The sequence below is a fragment of the Capsicum annuum genome, chromosome 6 (genome assembly GCF_002878395.1).
Source record: "Capsicum annuum cultivar UCD-10X-F1 chromosome 6, UCD10Xv1.1, whole genome shotgun sequence".
NCBI lineage: Eukaryota > Viridiplantae > Streptophyta > Magnoliopsida > Solanales > Solanaceae > Capsicum > Capsicum annuum.
The window spans coordinates 210,663,390-210,687,586 of NC_061116.1; the positions used below are offsets into that span (position 1 = coordinate 210,663,390).

General features: G+C 35.1%; 1 protein-coding gene and 1 non-coding gene across 2 annotated transcripts; one reads left to right on the forward strand and one right to left on the reverse strand.

Moving 5' to 3' along the window:
- Positions 1-338: 338 nt before the first annotated feature.
- Positions 339-410, reverse strand: TRNAP-AGG. The gene has a single exon. It is a non-coding gene; the product is annotated as a tRNA-Pro (tRNA).
- A 21,540-nt stretch (positions 411-21,950) lies between these two features.
- On the forward strand, positions 21,951-23,585 carry LOC107874739 (transcription factor PRE3). The gene is made up of 2 exons (XM_016721490.2): positions 21,951-22,403; positions 23,225-23,585. The coding sequence occupies exons 1-2, from the start codon at positions 22,275-22,277 to the stop codon at positions 23,372-23,374; spliced, it is 279 nt and encodes a 92-aa protein (XP_016576976.1). The 5' UTR covers positions 21,951-22,274; the 3' UTR covers positions 23,375-23,585.
- The last annotated feature ends 612 nt before the right edge of the window (positions 23,586-24,197 follow it).

The window sequence follows — 24,197 nt, forward strand, 5'->3', positions numbered from 1 at the left end:
ACATTTATATTTAGTTAGTGATATAACTAAATATAAATTTATTTAGTTATTCATACGTATTTTTTTTTTTTAATGGTGATTTAAGTGAATGAATCAAAACATTACAATTGGGCTCAGCTACTTCGTGAAAGTTTTAGGAATTTCAGTCCCAAACCAACCAGTTTGTTTGTTAGATAGAAAAGGCCCAAATCAATTGCAACGTTGACCAAAAGCACATGATTGGCAAATTACTCTGTTTAAGAAAAAATTTAATAAGAATTTATTTTATCAAATTATACTTGTAATAGGATTCTTTTGATTTCATAAAAGGGACAATTAAATACGAAACAAAAAAGAAAGAGGCATTCCGAGAATTGAACTCGGGACCTCTCGCACCCTAAGCGAGAATCATACCACTAGACCAAATGCCCAGACGACTATTTTTCGCTCAGTTTTATTTATACTAATTATTTCCAGTCAAGATTATCACTCTCAACTGTTTGTGTTGATTACGACTCTTTTATCTCTGGCAACAAATTGTCTAATGTAACAAACTTTTCAACTTGGTTTATAGTACTCCTAATGCATGGTTCATTTAGAAAGAGAAAAATAAGAAGAAGATATCTCTTATTTTCACTAAAGAATTAAGTGGAGAAAGGGGGAAAACACAAAAATGAAGAGGGGGAACCAATATTATGAATGGTGTTATGTTGTCCAATTAAAAGTAAAATGATAAAACGGAAGCATTGGTTAACCATCTGAACTTTCATATTATCGATGAGGTAGTTTTTTCCTTTTTCTACCCCCAATTTTTATTTATTCTTTATTTTCCAAAAAGGCTACTCCCATAAGCCCAACTTGTCCTCAAAAATTTCGAAAAATATCTGTTCTGAAACTGAATAGATCCAAATATTTGACCCTTACCCTTTTGAGTTCTCAAAAAAGAGAGGGCATAGAAGAAGCTAATTAAACTTATAAATGAATGGACAGGCCGCCGCTTCCCTTTTAATTTTCTCCGTACAAATTAACAAAGATTAATCTCATGTGTTTATATTCCAGCTGAGTTTAATCAAGTATTAATTTGAGCATGATATAATGTTGAGTATGCGAATTAAATCACACATTAATAGTAGTAGTGGAGCGAGGAATTTGGCCAAGGGTAACATTTAACCTCTGTACACCACATAATTTTCTAGCTAAGGGTGTGCACCGGCCGGACCAGCCTCTGCCTAAGGTGGCCGCCGCCAGGTGATAGCTGAATAGATCGGGAACCTATATACAAGTGTAAGGATTTCTTAATGAAGTAAGACCTTCGATGGAAAAATCTTGCAAACTTAACTCAAAATGAATAATATCACACCGAATATCTTTGAATTGCTTCAATCTAACATAAAACATCAATTACACTCGACAAAAGGGAAATAACTTCAGCTGATCTACGAGCAATTTTTTTCATTAAGAAGAGCCAAAATATAAAAAAATAAATACACGATAAAAATAAATAAAGAGGTACACAATTCGATATAGACATGGTAATTGTAGTATCAAGTTGACAAGTAGCACCAAATCTGTAGTGCAACTTACTAATCAAGTTGAACATGCAACTAATTAACTAGCTAGTCAAGTTGTTTTGCAAGTGCATATTACATAGTTAAATTTAGCAAGTTCTTGGCAGTTTAATATCTTAATTAGGTCCATTTGATCATGTTGTCCAACTTGATCAAATGGATTTTGCTTAATATGGACAATCTTCTTTATCAGATCACTGACATAATAACTTCATGAAAGTTCTGCATGCATTCATCATTATGTTTCTAATAACAATAACTTTATTCACCTACCAAGATGATAAAACTCCAGAAATCCAAGCAATTCAAAAGATTCTCTGTAATCAGTATCAGCAGCATTAGTATATTTTAATTTTTTTAACCTCAACTTGCTTCTTGTTTATGCAGTAATAAAAATGAATAGTTTGGAGAATAAGTTAAAGCAAAAGACGATGTAATTTTTATTGTTTATTTGTGTGGTGTCAAACCCCTGTTAAGGATGAAGACCATGCAAGTGTCTCCACGTAGGAGGCATGCAATTACACATTTTTATACTGTCATGTTTGTGCATGCCTCAATTATATATTTCATTTGTTATCTGTGTGCGGAATATATATATAGACCCATTATTAATTATCTCACAAGTAGAACTTGCCGAGGATATATAGTGTGTACTTAATCTTACTTTTATCTTGTGCTGATAATTAAAAGCGGCTATTTTCGATATACTCTCAGCTCAAATATAGAACATCAATTCAAGTAAGAGGAAGGCATACAAAAATAAAGCACTCCTTTGATGAAATTACAGGATAAAAGAATAGAAGCACAACAAATAACATGAAAATTGATGCAAAGAAGTAACAGATATTAGTACAATTGAATAATATGATAATATGAATATAGTAGTAAGAAAATACTGATAACATAACCAAAACTATATCATGATAGTTACCTAGTTCTTAGTTCTTTTACTCTTATTCTCGACCTCTATATCCTTTTATCTAAAACTATTTTTTCGATAATTACCTACTTCCAATACTTTTTCGACCGAACACAGTTGAGAGGATTTTTATTAAAATTTTGGAAAGCCTGCATACGAGATTTGGGAGAGCCAATATAAATGGAGTATTGCCACTTTGTCAGGAATAAAATCATCATCAATTTTGGATTAAGGAAATTGCAACTTGCTAATTAAATTTTAAACGAGGTTGAGGGTTATTTAATAAACAGTTAATCATTGTTTAGCCTTTATTTAATTACACTTAGATGCCAAATTAAACTAGAACGTGCATGTGTACCTACTCCATGGACACACTCCTAGGCCCTAGCTAGTGATTTTTAGATCCCAAATTAGAATGAGAAATCCTCTAGATCTCAAATGAGAGAATTACAGCTTTAATCAAACTTTGGGATAATTTTTTATTTTTTTTTTAACTAGTTGGGAGATTAGTTTTATCTCAATATTCTCTGTTTAGCATCGTATTCCTTCAAAAATTTACTTACATTTCTTAAAGTTCTTATAACCAGAACCACTAGGAATTGAAAGTCCAATCAAATCTTAAAAACTACAATAACAAAGACTACACTACACCAAACACAAAAAGGACAAAAAGTAGACTCTACAAATATACCTAAACAATTAAAAACTTCAAAATTTGCGTCGCTAAATTAAATTTGAGTTCATATTAAATCATTTTTTCACAGTTTTCATAATTTAACAATTAGAGTTCGCTGAGTATTTGATGGAGAACATAAAAATAATCACTTTGACAAACTCAGAGGAAAAAAAAATGTTCAACTATATATTTAAGTGACCCTGTTAAACCTACATTAAACCTACTTTTCTTTTCAAGTATTTTTCTTTTCCGGTTTCGAAATTAGCTATCCGATCCAGGAGGAAATGAGATATTTTGATCACTTATAAGTTGAATTTAACAAAAAAAAGCTTTTTTAGACCTCTTTTTAAGAAAATGATTGATATAAATAACTTATGAAACTAATTCTCCAGCTATCCAATGTGTAGACCCCAAGACTCACATCGATATACAAAATTAACCAAGTCCATTCACTGTCTAATTTAACCCTAGTCGTTTTACCCAAAAACTACTCTCACTAATTTACCAATCTAACTCTTTTAATTACCCTTATCCTTAATTTCAAGATGACAGTAGAAAGGTACAAAGACATAATATATGGAATATCTTGAAACTTGTCAAGTAGAAGGAAAACAAAAGGAGAAAAAATATTTCTTACATAGTGAAACACATTTGCACTTAATTCGATTCATGAAATACAATGAATGTTGTTCCCAAATAGTTTATTCTATAATTTCTGGTTATGTAGTGGTCCTAGACAGTTATATACTATAGCAAAATATACTACTACTAGCTAGTACTATATAATATGCTCTTCTGTCTATGCATAGAGTGAAGAAAAATAGATGCTGTAAATTGAAATTTGGACTAGTACTACCTACACGTGCACTGCTTATTCAATTTCCAACTTTCAACTGCAAAGCTAGCTTACTGTCCTTAGATTCCTATGCTTAATTTGGATGTTTTAATTTATGTAAAATTGTTTCGTCAACGTCTAAATAATTAATTTTATACTAATACTATTTTATATATTTGTTAGTGTTATAATAATTTATATGATATGTAACTAAATATTGCCGTATGATAATTTTTGTATATTATATCAAATACCAACTCTAAAAGAATGCATATCAAATACCATAATACAGAAATTATTGTATCAAAATTTTAATTTTGATATGATGCTCGATATCTATCGTTCCATGTCCGACCCTATATTCAACCTTACAATCCCTACCACCACCACTTAAGCCACCGAGATGCCATAGGTCATCGACCCGTAACCCCTAACCCCTCGACCTACCACCCCATCACACGACAACCCACTCATACCCCCTCTGTTGCAAAATGAATTTGCAACAGGTGAAAATGCAATGGAACAGTGAAGACAAAAGGAAAAACTAGAAGAAAATTACATGTAGGCTAAGAAAAAGAGAAGTTAAATTAAGCTAAAGGAATTGTTCATTCATGTCCTTTCCTGAAACATCTAGTACTATTAATAGGCCTTGGCCAAGCACCATCTCTGACACATAGTACTAATTACAACTGAGCCACTTAGGGATTAAAAAGAAATACATAACCAACCAAGAGGACTAAACTGTAAACTCCCTTTCTACTTCTAACTAACTCCTTCTTCAACCGTTGAGAATTGCAACATTTCTCCCTCCATAAAAATTTCCTTGTCCTCAAGGAAAAAATATTGGAAACCTTGTTTTCATTTTGGCAAAATCTTCCCAGGTTGCTTGTTCTGGTAGCATATCCTTCCATTGAATCAGGAGCCGAGATACTGCCGTGTTGCCCCTCTTTATCATCGTCCTTTCCAGTATCTTAGCAGGCTCACTACAGTAAGGGCTAGCAATATCCACTATAGGAAGGTGGTTGATAGAGTCAGGGATCACATAGCAAGGTTTAAGCTGGGAAACATGGAATGTAGAATGTATTGCCAGCTGTTCATGCAGTGACAATTTGTAAGCAACTTTTTCCACCTTCTGTAACATCTAATATAACCCATAATACTTTACCGAGAGTTTTTTGAAAGCCTGGTTAGACAAGGAAACCTGTCTATATGGTTGAATTTTTAGATACACCCAATCACCTTCTTGAAACTGCCTGTCACTCCTGTGCTTGTTGGCCATATCAGTCATTCTCTGTTGTGCTCTAGCAAGATAAAACCTCAGCAGCTGGATTTTGAACTCCCTAGTGACCAACCTCCTATCCACTTCTTCATCTACAACTTCACCGGGCATATAAGGTAAGTGTAGAGGGGGTTGTTGCCCATATAGAGCCTCATATGGACTAGTATGGATAGCTGAATGGAAGGTGGTATTGTACCACTATTCTGCCAGAAGTAAGTACATATTCCAATCCTTTTGTCTATCAGCACAAAAACACCTCAGGTAAGTCTCAAGAGTCCTATTAACCACCTCTGTTTGTCCATCAGATTGAGGGTGATATGCTGATGAAGTACTCAATTCAACACCTTGTATGGTGAACAATTCTTGCCAGAACCTGCTGAGAAAATAAGGATCTCTGCCACTTACCACATTTTCAGGCATGCCATGTAGCTTAAACACCTGATCCATGAACAACTGAGCCACTGTTGAAGCTGTGTAGGGGTGAGTTAATGCCAGAAAATAAGCATATTTTGTCATTCTATCTACTACCACCAGAATGGTAGTCTTTCCTTGTGACTTAGGCAAACCTTCAACAAAATCCATACTTATGCTGGACCAGGATGTATAGGGAATTTACAAGGATTGTAATAGCCCTGGAAGAGTTGCATTATCACTTTTACTCCTCTGACAGATTGCACATTTCCTGATATAGACCACCACATCTTCTTTGAGACCCTTCTAGTAAAACAACCCTGCTAGCTTCCTATAAGTGTTATCCATTCCAGAGTGGCCCCCCATAGTTGAATTATGCCAGACTTTAATCAAGTCTTGTCTCAGCTGAGCGTCAGTTTCTACCATTAGTTTACCATGCTTCCTTAATTATTGCTGAATGTAGGAGTACCCCTTGTATTATCCAGTGTGATTTTGTATTTTCTCAATCAAAGCAGCCAATTCTTTATCTTTACTCCAGCTCTCTTGGATCCTATGGAATAAAGTAGCATCAATAGGTGTTAGAGCTAGCAAGAATACCTCAGTCATAGGCAATCTTAAAAAGGCATCAGCTGTCTTGTTCTTTCTTTTTTTCTTGTACTCAATCTCAAAATCATATTGTATAAGCTTTGCCACCTATTTTATTTGAAGGCTAGTGTGCAGCTTCTAATCCAAAAGGTATTTGAGATTCCTTTGATCAGTTCTCACCACAAAGGACCTACCCATGAGATACTGTGACCATTTGGTAATAGCCATGACTAGAGCTAAGAGCTCCTTATCATATATTGAGAGAGTCAAATGTTTCCATGATAACCCTTTACTGATGAAAGCTATTGGGTGGCCCTCTTGCATTAATAAACACCCCCCCCAAACTCACATGCACCTGTCTCCACAATAAACTGCAGAGAACTAACAGACATTGCTAAAACTGAAGCAGAAGTGAGGGCCAATTTAAGGTCTTCAAAAGCCTTGGTAGCTTCGCATGTCCATTGGAACCCATCTTTTTTTAGTAAATCAGTTAAAGGCTTACTTATAATTCCATAGTGTCTGATAAACTTTCTATAATAACCAGCTAGGCCTAAAACCCCCCTCAATTCTTTGATGCTCTTGGGAGTTGGCCATTGCTGCACCACCGCTATCTTCTTAGTGTCAGTTTCCACTCCATCAGCTGAGATAAAATGGCCTAAGTACTCTATCTTGCTAGCTTAAAAAATATACTTGTTCTTTCTGGCTACCATGTTATGTTGCAGTAACAACTCGAAGGTAGTTCTTAAGTGTCTCAAATGATCTTCCAGGCTGCTGCTGAACACTAATATGTTATTAAAAAATACCAAGATAAACTTTCTAAGGTGATCTTTAAAGATATGGTTCATCAAGCTTTGAAAACTAGAGGGGGCATTTGTGAGTTCAAAGAGCATCACTAGATACTCATAGTGACCAGAATGGGTTTTGAATGCAGTCTTGGGTATATCATCACTGGCCATCCTTATTTGATGATAACCTAACCTTAGGTCAATTTTAAAATATATGCTAGACCCTCCAAGCTCTTCTAACAACTCTTCAATGATAGGGATTGAAAATTTATCCTTCACGATAGCCTTGTTTAGTGCTCTATAATCAACACATAATCTCCATGACCCATCTTTCTTCCCCACCAAGACTACAGGAGATGCATATGGGCTATAGTTTGTTTGAACAATTTCTTGGTCCAATAATTATTGTACTAGCTTCTCAATTATGTCCTTCTGCTTGGAACAATACCTGTAGGGCCTGAGATTTATTGGATGACTGTTGTTTACCAAGGGAATTTTATGATCAAAAGATCCCCTGGTAGGTGGTAATCCTTTTGGATCAGCAAAAATTTGGTTATACTCTCTAATCAACTTCACTATCTCCACTGGTGTCTCACTGTCATTTACCATTTCCTCTATCTTGGGTGAGACCTTTATCATGAATAACTGAGCTCCATTATCAATAAATTTGTCTAATTTCTTGGACTCAACTGTCTTGGTCTTTTCCCTGATACCTGTCAAAGTGCATTCCCTTCCTTGATATTGAAACTTCATAGTAAGAGTCTGAGAGTTCATGAATAAGTCACCTAGGGGTTTGAGCCATTGCACCCCCAAAATGATGTCACATGAACCTAAGGGATGAGAAGGAAGTTGTCCTCAAAAGAGGTACCCCCCATCAGCCAGTTGAACCTCTTACATGCCTCCACTGTTTGCCTAATCCCTCCATCAGCCACATTGATCAGCTGTGGGCTAACAGTCTGACTTACAATGCCCCATTTCTTGACTAACTCTTCTTCCATGAAATTATGTGTGCTACCTAGATCAATAAGGATGTTGAGTGGATCATGATCACAATAACCTGTCACCTTCATGGTTTGGTAACCAGTTACTCCTTGGAGAGCTTGTAAGGATATTTCACAAACCTCCTTTTCTGCTTCTAATTCCTCCCCTGGTTCAGGTTCTGGGTCCTTGCAATCATCCACCACCACTACCTCAAAATCTTTATCTACCTCCAATAGACGGAGCCTGTTGAATGCCACACAATTGTGACCAGGTATGAACTTTTTATCACAGAAAAAACATAAGCCCTTCTGCCTCTTCTCACTTATTTTAGCCTGAGTCAACCTCCTACTTCTCTCTCTATTGAAACTGACAGTTGGTTCCTTCTTTGACCCCATAATTCTGGAAGGAGCTGCACTATAACCCCCTTTTTTAAATGAACCCCCATCGCTAGTCATGTGATTCCTTGATACTCTCACCTGAGCTTGCAATTGGAATTCAATGTTTCTAGCCAACTGATATGCCTGAGGTAGTGTGAATGGCCTATGACTCTTCACAGCAAACCCAATCTTTGATTTCAAACCAGTGATGAACCCACTGATGGCATGTTCAGGCAAAATAGTTAATCTAGCCATAATCCTATCAAATTTTTTCATATATTCCTTCACAGTACCATGTTGCTTTACCAACTTAAACTCTGCCATGGGATCCTCGTATTCACCCCCAAATCTGTCCATTAACGCATATATATACTCCTCCCAGGTTGGAAATGGAAGGTGTAGCCTACTCTTAAGATAAGACAGGTGCCATTCTATGGCTATGTCATCAAAATGCAGAGCAGCTACTCGAACCTTTTGCACTACAGGGGTGTCATCATATGCAAAGAACTGGTCGGCCTTATACATCCAGGTTCGAAGGTTAGTATCATCAACGTGAGGGAACTCTACCTTAGTTAGACGAGTCATGGATCCATTATGGTGGCTAGATGAAGGTAGATTTGTAGCATGATGAAATACCCTTCCTCCTTGACCTGTGGAAGGTATTTGGCCTGCGGTAGTGAAAAATGGTTGACCTCTGCTATAACTTTGTTGCTGGTAGTGTTCACCTGCTGGAGTTTGGAATTTTTGGGAATTTTGAGCACCATAATGATAGCCAGTTGGAGATTGAAACCCTAGTGGATTCTTCGTAGAGATAGAGGTAGCCCATATCATGGGGTTGCCAGAGGGAGTGTAGATCTCGACTCCCTCACTGATAGCATTCCCTTTACCTTGATCTCTTTTTTCGATCGCGTTTATGGACTCACACAAGATGTTAATGACCTCTCGTGCTGTTCTTCAATCTGATTCTGCCTTAGGGAAAAATTGGCCATCTCCATCGTTATTCGATCGAACATCTCTTTAATCTCCTTTATCTCGTCGGACATGATTCCCACAAAGCTCAGGATAGTGCTTTGATACCAAATGTTGCAAAATGAATTTGCAACAGGTGAAAATGCAATGGAACAGTGAAGACTAAAGGAAAAACTAGAAGAAAATTACATGTAGGCTAAGAAAAAAGAAGTTAAATTAAGCTAAAGGAATTTTTCATTCATGTCCTTTCCTGAAACATCTAGTACTATTAATAAGCCTTGGCCAAGCACCATCTCTGACACATAGTACTAATTACAACAGAGCCACTTAGGGATTAAAAAGAAATACATAACAAACCAAGAGGACTAAACTGTAAACTCCGTTTCTACTTCTAACTAACTCCTTCTTCAGCCCTTGAGAATTGCAACATTTTTGTTATGATCCATTGCAAAGTCCCACATTGGTACTACAAAGTATTGGTGTGGGGTATTTATAACCTTGGGCTCGCCCACCTTAATAACTAGCTTTTGGGGTGTGGTTCTCCTAAGGTTGTAACAGTGGTATTAGAGTCACCCATCACCCTTCGCGCCCACTATGCCTGGGATGGTGACGCCGGTATGGCAGTGTTCGACCTGGGCTAGAAATGTTTAGCGCACAGCCATCGAGGAACTTGTGCACCTGACTCGAAAAGGGCTACCTGGGAAAGAGCTACCTACATAAGTAGATAAGTAGAGTGACAGCTACCCAGACTGAAGCCGTCGAGGACGACGGATGCGGAGCATGGTGGTTTGTTATGATCCATTGTAAAGTCCCACATTGGTAATATAAAGTATTGGTGTGGGGTATTTATAACCTTGGGCTCTCCCACCTTAATAGCTAGCTTTTGGGGTGTGGTTCTCCTAAGGTTGTAACACCCTCCCACCCCCACATTCAGCTAGGCTCACACCCTTTCCCCTAACCTACCACTCGCTCATTCCCTCTACCGCCCCGACCTTATTTTTAACCTATCAGCCTCGCCCACCCTTACCCTTCTGCATATGATTGACGTACATATTAAACCACTAAATTAACATTGTGTGTGCCAAGTGGGAGAATGCAAATTTCTATGGCCCACATAATTAATTTATTTGCTGGTTTAATAATAATTGAATAAGTTAAAACATAAATCTGTGAGACTCGACTTTCGATCCTAACTCAAGATCTGACTCGAAATTCTGATTCGAACTCTAGGTTTGAATCTTGACTCCTAACTCTCAACGACCTTGAATTGGAGCCTAAGCTTGATCCGAGATTCGATCCTAATCTAGATGTGGGACCTAACCCTGACTTTCGACCGCGGTTCATAAACTAGGCTTGGGTTCCAATCCTGACTCCTAGGACCTAATAATATTGAAACCCCGACATGGAATGGAACTCGTCACTGAGTAAGGGTTGGGTCGGGTCGGGTCCTGACTCGAGATCGAATCTGGGTTCAATGTCATAATAGATAGTTACTCAAATTATACGTGAATATTACACACAGATAATACTATATTCTCTTTGCTAACCAAACACCCACAAAAATTATAAGTTGAAAATCATTTATTCTCCAGCTACCAAACAAACGTTTAGTATAAAAACGGGAACATCGATCATCAATTACAGATAGAGGCAGTACTATTAAATTACTGTAATCAAGAAATTAAGCAGACAAAACAATACTAGGATAACATCGACCTTAGATTAATTAGATTATTAAACGAGTTCCTTTGGTCGGTATTCAATGAAGTCGGTTAAAACTGTTACCTTAAACTTGAAGTGTGGTCGATTAATTACCACATATTAGAAATTAAGATAAAAATGAGGCAGATCTTACTATTCACCGACTAAAAGCGTTTATAGTATTAATTAATTAATTAATGGCCATAGTCTCGCAGGCTCAAATATCAATATCGGTGGCCTTGAAGAATTAGACAAATCATGATTATTGTACTATAACAAATTAAAATAATTAAACAAGCATTTGCTGAGAAGATCACGTTATATCTTTCTTGGGGGTCGAAGATTTTTATAGAACAAATTGATTTGTTCTTATACTAAGCTCTGTATTTATTTATTTAAAAAAAAAAAAAAAAAACCAGCCCACTGGATTTGAAAGTAATAAATCAAGAAGAGTTTCTTTAATTATTTTAGAGGAAGAAAAAGATCTATAATATGATTTAACTAGTTTTGTTAGAGAATTATTATTGTCATTATTTATTCATTACTTTCGTAAGATATGATGATTAAATGTAAAAATAAAAATTTATATATAATCGATTGAAACATAGCTAAATATAAATATAAAATATTATTGGGGGGATAGTGCATGGTTTTAATACTATCAGACTAACAAGTAATTTTTATATTCTAGAACAATCTTAATTTAATAATATGAATGTTAAAGAACTATTATATTAAATTAAAATACATCTGATATATATAAATAAAATGGAATAAAAAATAAAGGCCCTCGTGACTTCGACCTCAGTCCTTGCTGTCTATTGGATCAATTTCATGTGCTCCGAAAACCTCGCTGAGCATTGTTATTACTATTCACTAATTAATTATATTATCCCACCATAGGTTTAATTGTTCTTTTTGTCCCCGTCTTTTCCCTTTTGGAAATTATATTTCTTTTTCTGCTCATCCTCAAATGCACTAATTAACCTCGTAAAGCTTACAACACCTATTTATTGAGGGCTGCGAGATATTTTCTTTATTATCGATAGATAATTTTTTAATCATTCTTACTTGTCATCTTTCACTTATTTAACGTTAGATGGTATAAATTTTTACCACTATATATATTTGCCACATACTACTGCTCACGAGAGTTCATACCTAGTCATTAACTTCATGTTTATTGAGTTTTTTTTTTTGGTTTCCCATCCGGTGTCCGGTGTCTGTATTGGAGCTCCGACTAATTCGGATCGCGCGTTGCAGGTCCCATTAAGGTGATAGCGCTTCCAACAGAGTTTTCTCCATACCCAGGATCGAACCCTCAACCTCTGGTTAATCCACTATACCACAATTCATGTTGGTAACTGTTATTTTCGTTTGTACTTCGAGTACACAGAATCTATATATTATAACACCAACTTCAACTTGAGTTCAAGTATAAACAAGAACACAATGAAGTATATCAAATACCCTCAACACAAGATCAAAATGACCTTTCCAAGAGATGTATTTTATTTTGCAGAAATTAAGATGAAACAGAAAATAGCCAAGTTGTCCGAATTCACGGATTTTCCTTAAGAAAATAATTCCCCTCACTGTACCCGAGGTTGTGGAATTTTTTCTCCCAGGATAAAATGGCTAACAGACCAACAGTAGCGGTACCTCAAACGGTTGGAATATCTTCGAACTCACAGAACGCTTTGAGTGATCACATAGAATATTTTTGAGATAAGAAGAGAGTTTTTAATCTTAAAATTTCGTACTAAACCTGTGGAAGAAATCAGGTTTCTAAAGCCACAACATGCCTCTTCTGAAAAGAGGCAATGGTTCACTCCAAAGGTTACACCTTTGCTGTAAGTTGAGTCTGTTCATCAAAGATTGCATCTTTTCCTGAATAGTCATCTCATTTCATGAATCAGTGTGTCTCTTCATTGAAGGATTACATCCTTCTAAAGCATCATTTCGAACCATTGCAACCTTATGTAGCCTCAGTTCAGAACAATGTATCATTTCTGAAGCACTAATTCGAAAACAATGCATCAGTTCACTTGAAACAGTGCAACTATTACTGCATGTACATATAAATGGATGTCCGAAACTGCAGAAAAATTTTTAATGCATTTTTCCTTGGCATTCTTTGAAATTCAAATAAAGTTTGTCCAAAAAGATAGATCTCATCGATCGATCATTTGCCAAATTCAAATCCAAATCGGAAGCCGAATGAGTGACGGCGACGACGGCGCGAGGCATATATTATTTCTTGCCTCACTTGTCATGTGGAGTAAGTGTTCTTGATTATAAACACTTTCAAGTTCTCTTCTTCCACCAATGTGAGGGAATCCCCCGAGAAGAGTTATCCTCCATTTTTCCATTTACACTTCTTTCATATGCTATGAACCCAACAATCCCCCACATGAATGGGGAATGACTATTTTTCGTAAAAAATTTACGGACAAGTATGTGATCATCAAGCAAAGACTGGTTGCTTCTGGATAAGTGAGTTTCCCTTTAAACTTTCCATAGTGAACATGCATCGGATGCACTCGGTCAATCGGTAGATTTGATATCTTTGAACCGTCGAGCTTTAATGTACACCTAGACAATATATGTCATACAACTAGCCTTTTAACATTTATGGTTCTCATGATTTTGTTCTTTTCAGCCATGAACACGTCTCGATTTCATGAGAGCTTAGAGAATAGGTCTTTACTAACATTCTCTTTGAAGCGGCTTCCACTTCACCCTCACATAGGTGATTTCTAAACGTTCAATCCTGTAGATTAAACTATTTATTCAAATCTGCCAAATTTAGATAATCATTAAAAAATTTTTCACCGTAAGTCTTATCCTAGTTTACTATACATTGTCTACATCATGAGAATGGATTGGGTAATTGCCAATGTTGAATCTGTCAGACACAACTTTGTTTGATCTCCTTGAACCTAGCTTTTGGGATCTCCAGTCTGCTAGGTAGAGTTACCGCCATGCTGACTCGTCTTAGGCCTTAAACCCATTCCCTTGGATGTCCTCTCCACTCCTTCTCTAGATAGGCCTTTTGTAAGTGGACCCGACACATTATCCTTTGACTTTACATAGTCAATAGTGATAATTTCACTAGAGAGAAGTTCCCTAACGGTATTATGTCTCCGTCGTATGTGACGAGATTTACCGTTGTACATCATGCTCCTTGCCCTACCTATTGCCGCTTAGCTATCACAGTATATACATACTGGTGCCACTGGCTTGGGCCAATAAGGAATATCTTCTAAGAAATTCCGAAGCCATTCTGCTTCTTCACCGGCTTTATCCAATGCGATAAATTCAGATTCCATTGTAGAGCGAGCAATACAAGTCTATTTGGATGATTTCCAAGAGACTGCTCCTCCACCGATCCTAAATACATATTCACTTGTGGATTTTACTTCATTCGATCCGGTGATCCAATTTGCATCACTATATCCTTCAAGTACCGCAGGATATTTATTATAATGCAAGACATAATTTTGAGTGTACTTAAGATACCCCAAAACTCTTTTCATTGTCATCCAGTGAGTTTTGTTGGGATTACTCGTGTACCGACTCAATTTACTGATAGTGCATGCTATGTCTGATCATGTACAGTTCATTATATACATTAAACATCTCAATACTCTTGCGTACTCCAATTAAGAGTCACTTTCACCTTCATTCTTTCAAAGTGCAAAACTCGCATCTAATGGAGTCTTGGCAATACCGAATTCCATATACTTGAACTTTTCAAGTACCTTTTCGATATAATGAGACTTTGGCAATGCCAACCCTTGTAGAGTTCGATGGATTCTTATACCTAAGATTATATTTGCAACTCTAAGGTCTTTCATATCAAACTTTCTCTCGAGCATTCATTTTGTTGCATTTATGTCAGAAATGTCTCTACTGATGATCAACATATCATCCACATATAAATAAACAATGACTTGGTGATTTGGTGTGTCTTTAATATATACACATTTGTCACATTCATTTATCTTGAATCCGTTTGCCAACATGGTTCGGTCAACCTTTGCATGTCATTGCTTAGGTGCTTGTTTTAGTCCATAAAGTGACTTAACAAGTTTACACATCTTATTTTCTTTTCCTGGAACCACAAAACCCTCAGGTTGTTCCATGTATATTTCTTCCTCCAAATCTCTATTTAGGGATGCGGTCTTCATATCCATTGATGGATTTGAAGATCATATACTGTCGCCAAGTCAATTAACATTCGAATCAAGGTTATCCTTGTTACTGGAGAGTATGTATAAAAGTAATCAAGGCCTTCCTTCTGTTTGAAGCCTTTTACTACAAGTCTTGCCTTGTATTTATCAATAGTACCATCCGTCTTCATTTTCCTTTTGAAGATCCATTTAGAACCTAACTGTTTATTTCTGGGAGAAAGGTCAACCAATTCCCATGTACGGTTGCTTAAGATTGAATCTATCTCACTATTGACTACCTCTTTCCAAAAGGATGAGTCTGACGACGACATCGCTTCTTTAAATGTTTGAGGCTCATTTTCTAAGAGAAATTTTACAAAATCCGATCCAAATGAAGTTGACGTTCTTTGACGTGTACTACGTCTTGAATTTTCTTAATTATGTACATTCTCACTTGGTTCATCTCGAGGTTGTTTAGATCTTCCACTAGACTGTTCATGTCTAATTTTATACGGGTAAATGTTTTCAAAAAATTCAGCATTATCTGATTCAATTACTGTATTTTCATTAATATCCGGATGTTCGAATTTATGAACCAAAAATCGACATGCCTTATTGTTTTTAGCATATCCTATGAATACACAGTCCACCGTCTTAAGTCCTATCTTAACCCTTTTAGGCACAGAAACTTGGATCTTTGCTAGACACCCCCACATTTTGAAATATTTCAAGTTGGGTTTTCTTCCTTTCCACTTTTCATAAGGAATTGATTGTATCTTACTATGGGCAACTCTATTGAGTATACGGTTGGCCGTAAGGATAGCCTCCCCCCACAAGTTTTGTGGTAAACCAGAACTTATAAGTAAGGCATTCATCATTTTCTTCAAAGTTCGGTTTTTTCTTTCCGCAATTTCATTAGATTGAGGTGAATATGGGGCCGTAGTTTGATGGATTATTCCATTCTCTACACATATTTGCGCAAAGGGAGATTCATATTCTCCGCCCCTATCACTTCGTATCATTTTGATCTTTTTGTCTAACTGATTTTCAACTTCCGTTTTATATTGCCTAAACGCATCTATTGCTTCATCCTTACTATTTAGCAAGTAGACATAACAAAATCTAGTGCAATCGTCAATAAAAGTTATGAAATACTTTTTCCCACCATGTGATGGTGTTGACTTCATATCACAAATATCAGTGTGTATTAAGTCTAAGGGATTGGAATTCCTTTCAACGAACTTATAAGGATGTTTTTTATACTTTGATTCCACACACGTTTGACACTTTGATTTATTGCACTCAAAGTTTGGAAAAACTTCTAAGTTAATCAGTTTTCATAACGTTTTGTAATTAACATGGCCTAAACGTTCATGTCATAATCATAAGACTCAAGCAAATAAGAATAATTTGAACTTCTATTTATTTCAACAGTCATTACATTCATCTTATAAAGGCCTTCGGTTAGATAGCCTTTTCCTACATACATTTCTTCTTTGCTAATTACAATTTTTTCAGGAACGGTTACACGTTTGAATCCGTTCTTGTCTAGAAGTGAAACAGAAATTAAATTCCTACGTAACTCTGAAACATACAAGACATTGTTAAGTGTCAAGATCTTTTCGAAAGTTATCTTTAAGCAAATTTTTTCTGTTTCTTCTACCTTAGTCGTAACGGAGTTAGCCATGTAGATCATTTCTTCTACTTGAGCAGGAGCGAATGACGAAAACAATTTTTTGTTGGCACATACATGGCGGTTGGCATCAGAATTCATCCACCATTTGCGAAGATTCCCCGTCAAGTTGCATTCTAAGAACATAGCACACAGATCATCGCATGCTTTGTTGGATTCAATCATATTTGCTTGATCCTTCTTCTTGCCTTTCTTTAGGGCATGATAATCTGTGGACTTGTGGCCAATCTTGCCACAGTTGAAGCATTTTCCCTTGAACTTTTTCTTGAGTTGATTGCTTTCTTGTTCAGCTTTCTTCCTTTTCTTGAAATTGTTTTGGTCATCTTCTACAATATGTGCTCCATTAATTGTAGAATTCCCCTTTGACCTTCTTTCGGCAGCTTTATTATCCTCTTCAATACGAAGTCGGACAATAAGATCTTCAACAGTCATCTCCTTGTGTTTATGCTTTAAGTAGTTTTTGAAGTCTTTCCACAAACGTGGTGGCTTCTCAACTATCGCTGCTACTTGAAAAGCATCATTCACAATTAAACCTACAAAACAGTTTATGTGAGTATTAAGAACACTTTTAATTTGTTCAACTAAGATATTTTTCAAAGATATACTTTCTGCTAGGAGATCATGTATGATCACTTGCAACTCCTGTACTTGAGAGACAACAGATTTGTTATCTATCATTTTGAAGTCCAGGAACCGTGCAATAAGGAATTTCTTAATTTCCGCATCCTCCGTCTTATATTTTCGTTCAAGTGTCCCCCAAAATTTCTTTGATGTCTTAGTACCACTATAAATATTGTAGAAGTCGTTTTGGAGACCACTCAGAATATAAAAACTTGCAAAGAAAGTGCGAATGTTTCCAAGCTTCTACAATAACGAAGCGATTTTTATCCAAGGTTCCCTCGGGTACCTCAGGAGCGTCTTCGCTAGTGAACCGTTGCAGACATAAAGTGGTGAGGTAGAAGAACATCTTTTGCTGCCACCGCTTGAAGTTAATGCCCGAAAATTTTTCGGGCTTCTCCGCCGGTACCATTGTTGGCGGAGCATTTGTGCGACTTGATGTGGCAATATTAGTTGCCCCCATAGACGTTGTCGCATCCATCATTTGACTTTCAATTGCCATTTTTTTGTCACCACAAGACAAAAAATACTTAGTATTTTCATAATACTACTTATAAAAATTAAATTTTTGTTTTTCCTTTGTTTCTAGTTAACAATGAAGGTTTTATGACTTCCAATTGTCAACCGAATGATCTTTAACTTGTGACGAAGTTTTTGTGACTTCAAATCACTAGTTAAGTTCAGGCGGAGTAGAAAGCTAAAATTTTAATCTCCAAAAACAAACAATACAGATTCTGAAATAGTAATTATTTCCTTAAGATTATTATTTTTGTTTGTATTTTGGGTACACAGAATCTGTATATTACAGCACCAACTTCAACTTGAGTTCAAGTATAAACAAGAACACAATGAAGTATATCAAATACCCTCAACACAAGATCAAAATGACCTTTCCAAGAGATGTATTTTATTTTGCAGAAATTAAGATGAAACAGAAAATAGGCAAGTCGTCCGAATTCACGAATTTTCCTTAAGGAAATAATCCCCCTCACTGTACCCGAGGTTGTGGAATTTTTTCTCCCAGGATAAAATGGCTAACAGACCAACAGTAGCGGTACCTCAAACGGTTGGAATATCTTCGAACTCACAGAACGTTTTGAGTGATCACACAGAATATTTTTAAGACAAGAAGAGAGTTTTTAATCTTAAAATTTCGTACTAAACCTGTGGAAGAAACCAGGTTTTTAATCTCATCGATTGATCATTTGCTGAAGCCGAAGCCGAGCGAGCGACGACAATGGCGCGAGGCATCTATTATTTCTTGCCTCACTTGCCATGTGGAGTAAGTGTTCTTGATTATAAACATTTTCAAGTTCTCTTCTTCCACCAATGTGGAAGAAAGAGTAAACTTTCTAATTTGGGAGTACACTTTCCATTTTAGTGTCTCTTTCCCCTCCATCATTTTATTCTCCATTTTTCCATTCACACTTCTTTCATATACTATGAACCCAACAGTAACTTCATGTTTTATTGAGTTAATTAACATAAATAATGAAGAAACATTCCAAAGTAATTATTTCAAGTAGAAATTAAATTGCAAGCAAAGGAAGTTAAAATGAAGCTCTGTAAAGAATTATCAGAAAAATTCCGCTTGAATATCTATGCAAAATATTAATTATTTGGCACAAAAAAAGTACTATACCTGAATATAATATGTATGAAAAAAAGACAGGGACATTATTTTCATGGTCAATGGAATCTCAATTCTGTCCAACCATTGGATGCTCTGCAACCATGTGTTGATGAAAAATCATGTCAAGTATTTCTCATAATTTTGTAATTGTAAATCTCAGCTGAAAAATAGGAAATCAATGATAGTATCAGAAAGAATTTAACTTATAATATAAAAAATTAACTATCAATGGAAGTATTATTTAACATATTATTGCAATAATTGTCTGCACCACCGGGAGATCATAAGTTTAAGCTTTGTAAACAACCTCTAGTAGAAATGTAAGGTAAGAGTGTGTACAATAGATTCTTGTGGTCGAGCCCTTTCTGAACCTGCACATAGTTTGAGCTTTAGTGCACCAAACTATCTTTTTCTAAAAAAAAATGCTTTCACACTTATTTCATTACTACAAAATAATAATTATTTTTCCATTAAAATTTCCAACTGAAAATTATTCAATATCTATCCCCACATATATTTTGATTGAAGCAGTGAGAAAAGATAAAATAACATATATAAAATAGGAAGCTTAATTCCTAGTATTTCAGTGAGGATATGTTTCCCACCATGCGTTTTTCCAGTAAGTTGATTTGGTTGAAAATGAAAGGTAAAATCATGTCTTATAGCACGAATTTTCCCATTAAATGCGGTACAGTAGGAAAAATTTTCTATTTCTACTAGTGTTTATAAGCTACACGATGAAATTTGTAGTAGTAGTCGTTTGATTTGAAGGTAAGTTATATTATGATTAATTATATTGAGATAATTGTCGTGATATTATTTTGTTTGACTGTTTAATTTGTTATATAAAAAATATCATATATTGCATAATTTCTAATTAAACGTACTAGGAAGGAGAAATGCCTAGAATGTAATTAAAGTAGCAAACACGTAGACCATGTTCTTATGTAAGTTGCCAACTTAAGACTTCATCATGAATCCGTATTGAATCAAACGAGATTCCAGGTAGGCCTACGTACTATCAAGACAATGAAAATTCATCTATAATCTATTTAATTAAGACATAAAAACCTCATTTAATTTCACAAGATTCCTTTAGTCTTCAGATGAATTAAAACCAGTGTTCCAATGATTACAAGCAAGGGCTTTATGCCTTTATCTGTTGAAAACCAAATATGAAAATTTCCTAGTTCTCCTAATCCTAAAATTATGTCCATAAATTAGTGGTCCCTTGAACAACCCCCACCCCCTTTTTTTTTTTTTGGTTAAATTTAATCATTCACCATTCGAAGAACATTGATATAACTAATTTAACCCCTCCAATCTTAATAATGTAGCCTAGAAAAGATGAAACGTGTAGAATAAAATTAGTGTGTGCATTCTTAATTAGGTAATCAAATATGTATCATCAAGATGGCTGGTGGCATGAACAAGTGTGCTAGTTACTACTTATTCTATCATTAGTTAATCTCCTATATAAAAGTATAGTGTGTGTAAAAATGAATTGAGTGTTTGAGCACCTAGTAACGTCTACATAGCTAGCTAGGTCCTCCAGTCATATAGTCAATCATGTATTCAACATGATTAATATTCTAATAACATTGACACTAGCTCGATTTGACATGAACAATATATTCCTAAGATAGATATCAGCTATGTATAGTAAAGACAATATGACTAATACTATATAGCTAGCTAGTATACAAGAAATCATTCAAAGAGGATCATATTAATTAATGGCCATATCAGAATCTGGAAAGTGCATTTGGTCAGTTTATAGGAAAAAAGAGCTAGCTAGCTAGCTTTAGTTTGAACTAATAGTAGTAAACTTGATCTGTCAATTAGATAATAAACTGATACTGAAGATATATTATCAGATATTTCTGGATTCACCTAGCCTCATGAGTGACCTCACTATGGGCAATGTTAAAACATGTAAAAACAAGTAAGAAACCATATGATAAACAAAAAATTATCCTGCTAATAAGGTCGGTGATGTGTAACGTTTATTGTTGCCTTCTTTGGTTCTACGTGTCATGTACTTTCCAGTTGAGGAAAAAGAACATGTTTCCATGAAATGTTAATCTTGACCAGTCAGAGTCAAACCCCCTCGTATGATTAAGTCATAAAATTGAAGTGATAATATACATTAATAACTTCTTTAATTATGTTATCGATCATTCAAAAGTATTTAATCTTGTAAGATGGTCCTTATTTATTGACATGTTCATATGTACGTATCATATTATTCGGATAGGTAAGATAATGTGACTTATGTTCTTCATGTAACATTCAAATCAATAATTTTATAAAAGTACTTTGATATTTTTACATGCATATTATAAGCTTGTGATATTATGTATGAATCACTCACATATATACTCTGCTGAATTACTCGCATATTCGCAGAACTAATTTGAAAAAAAAATAGTAAGGAAAATGCAACACACATATATAAAGTTGCATGTCATGCATATATTTACTCGGCTGATATAATTTAAATGTGTAATATTCATGAGTTAAGCTTTTTCTTGGAAAAGACGTACCATATGTCATGAAGTTTTTTTTCTACTTCTATAGAAGATAAGAGTTAGTGATGCAATCATGAATTAGCTTCATATATTACATTTCTAAAATACTCAATAGCGCAGTACGTAGATGTAAATAAAATAACATGTTATTACGTGTATTCTCTGACACACTCACACACATTAAGAGAGAAGAACACATGCTTACAAATTGCTATAGCTTTCTTAGTTAAACGCCTCAAAAAAAAAAAAGGGATCATATAGAATAGAAAGGCAAAATAAATCTCTAGAAATTTATAATAACTTGATTCTTCTCTCTCCCAAAACACTATTTAAAGACAATCTAAGCACACTACTTTCTTCCATGCAATTGTTGTGTTTTTGTGCACTTAGTATTACTTTTCTCTCATTTTATCTTTCTTCAAAGCACCACTTTAATTTCACACTCTCCATAGCTAGATAGCAACACACTAGTACTTCTTCCATTATATATAATTTTGTTATTAATTAGTTCATTTAATTACAAAAACATATAGAGTAATTAATTAAAAGTATTTCAAAGATGTCTAGCAGAAGGTCAAGATCATCAAGACATTCAGGAGGATCAAGGATAAGTGAGGACCAAATCAATGATCTTGTTTCCAAGTTGCAACAGCTTCTTCCTGAGCTCAGGAACAGGTCCTCTGACAAGGTAATTTCACATCTCTTGTCTACTCAAATTGAATCCCAAAATGGGTACGACACAGGACGATTTTCACTGAGAAAGTTCAAAAAAATTACGATAAAGTGGTAGCAATCTTAACCCTTTAGAGACAATACTCTTTGTGCTGAGGAAATTCAATACCAAAGTGTATACATGTATTTCCTAGTTCCTACATATACTTACATACAGACATATGTATAGAGTGATAGTTTACTATGAAGAACATTTAATTGAAGCCTTGGTAATAATCTATGTAGAAACTTATCTGAATAGGATGTTTACATCAAATCATACCGACTTACATCAAATAATGTACTCTTTTTTTTCTTAAGGCAAAGGAATACAGTGTGGGAAGAACCCTAAAATGTAAGGAAGCATCTTCCAGTAAATATTATTCTAGAAAAAAAATACATTAAAAATAAATTTTAAACAGATATCTGTAAGAAAATTAATCTTAATTTCTTATTATATCCTCTTAATTATTAGTAAAATTCGATTAACATCTAATGCATCCTTTGATTTTATTGGTCTTAGTTAAGTTCTTGGTGTTTGGAACATTGGAAACCAAAATTACACTAATATTTTAACAGAAATTCCTACATAGGATTCTTTTAATTAATTTGTCCCTTGATTTGTGAACTTACTAAAATTAATTGTCTGATCTGACTAGTATATACTATTTATTTGCTTAAAATAATATATTAGCATGATGACTCTTGGGCAAGGATGACACGTACAGATCAAGATATTGTCCAATTTTTTTTATATTACTCCTAATTATAAATTAATTTGTGTTTGATTTGGAGCAGGTTTCAGCAGCTAGGGTGTTGCAAGATACATGCAATTACATAAGAAGTCTGCATAGAGAAGTTGATGATCTGAGTGACAGATTATCAGAACTATTGGAATCATCAGACACTACTCAAGCAGCTCTAATTAGAAGCCTACTTATGCAATAGTCTATCATCATGTTGTATTTTTATTTTTATTTTTTTGGGGTTTCAATTTCTTTCTTACTTGATTCAGCAGTTACTATTTTGTTCTTTTTTGGTTTTCTTTAATTAGACTTTCCATTTACTTAATGACTGTTAGAAAAGAGAGTTTTCACTATGTTTCTGATTTGAACTCACCTTTAATTAAAAGCTTTTTGAGGTCTAGCTAGCTTGGCTACGTGATGTTTATTTCAATTTTATAGTAGTCTGAATATTGGAACAGTAACAAGAAAAATGCCCCAATACAAGAAAGTATTTTGTTTAGTACGTATAAGATTGTACTAAACAAAGTTCCAATCACTAATGCAACTTCAATGAGGGTTCGAAATCAGGTTATGCAATTGTGCTCTAACTTTGCTGAAGAAAACGATTAAAAAGGAAGGTTAAAATTAGTGCATATGATTAATTAGACTGTTTTTGGATTTCTCTCTTGAACAAGACTTTACAAATGTTTAATTTAAAACAACGATTGAGGCCAAGTTATGTGGTTGGGGAAGTGGTCTCCAGAGTCCAGACTTCAAACCAGATGAGGACTCCCTTATAGTCCTTGTGTGGGTTTGGTCGCCATAATTATTATTTTATTGTTGTGCGTGTCTATCAGAAATGCAAAGTAAGACCACATATAATCAATTCTTGTGTTCCGGACCTTCCTTGGACCCCGAAATAGTGGAACCAGACCAAGCATGGTTAAAGTAAGGGTCAAAGTGGATCTTACTAAACCAACCTCGCGATCTGTTTGGATTGGTGCCAAGTCCAATTTGTAAAGAACGGATCTTAGACCTGACTCAAC

Coding starts and splice junctions, on each gene's coding strand:
- LOC107874739 (XM_016721490.2), top strand. CDS start 22,275: ATGTCTAGCAGAAGGTCAAGATCATCAAGACATTCAGGAGGATCAAGG. Junction 22,404..23,224: donor GGAACAGGTCCTCTGACAAG/GTAATTTCACAT, acceptor GATTTGGAGCAG/GTTTCAGCAGCTAGGGTGTT.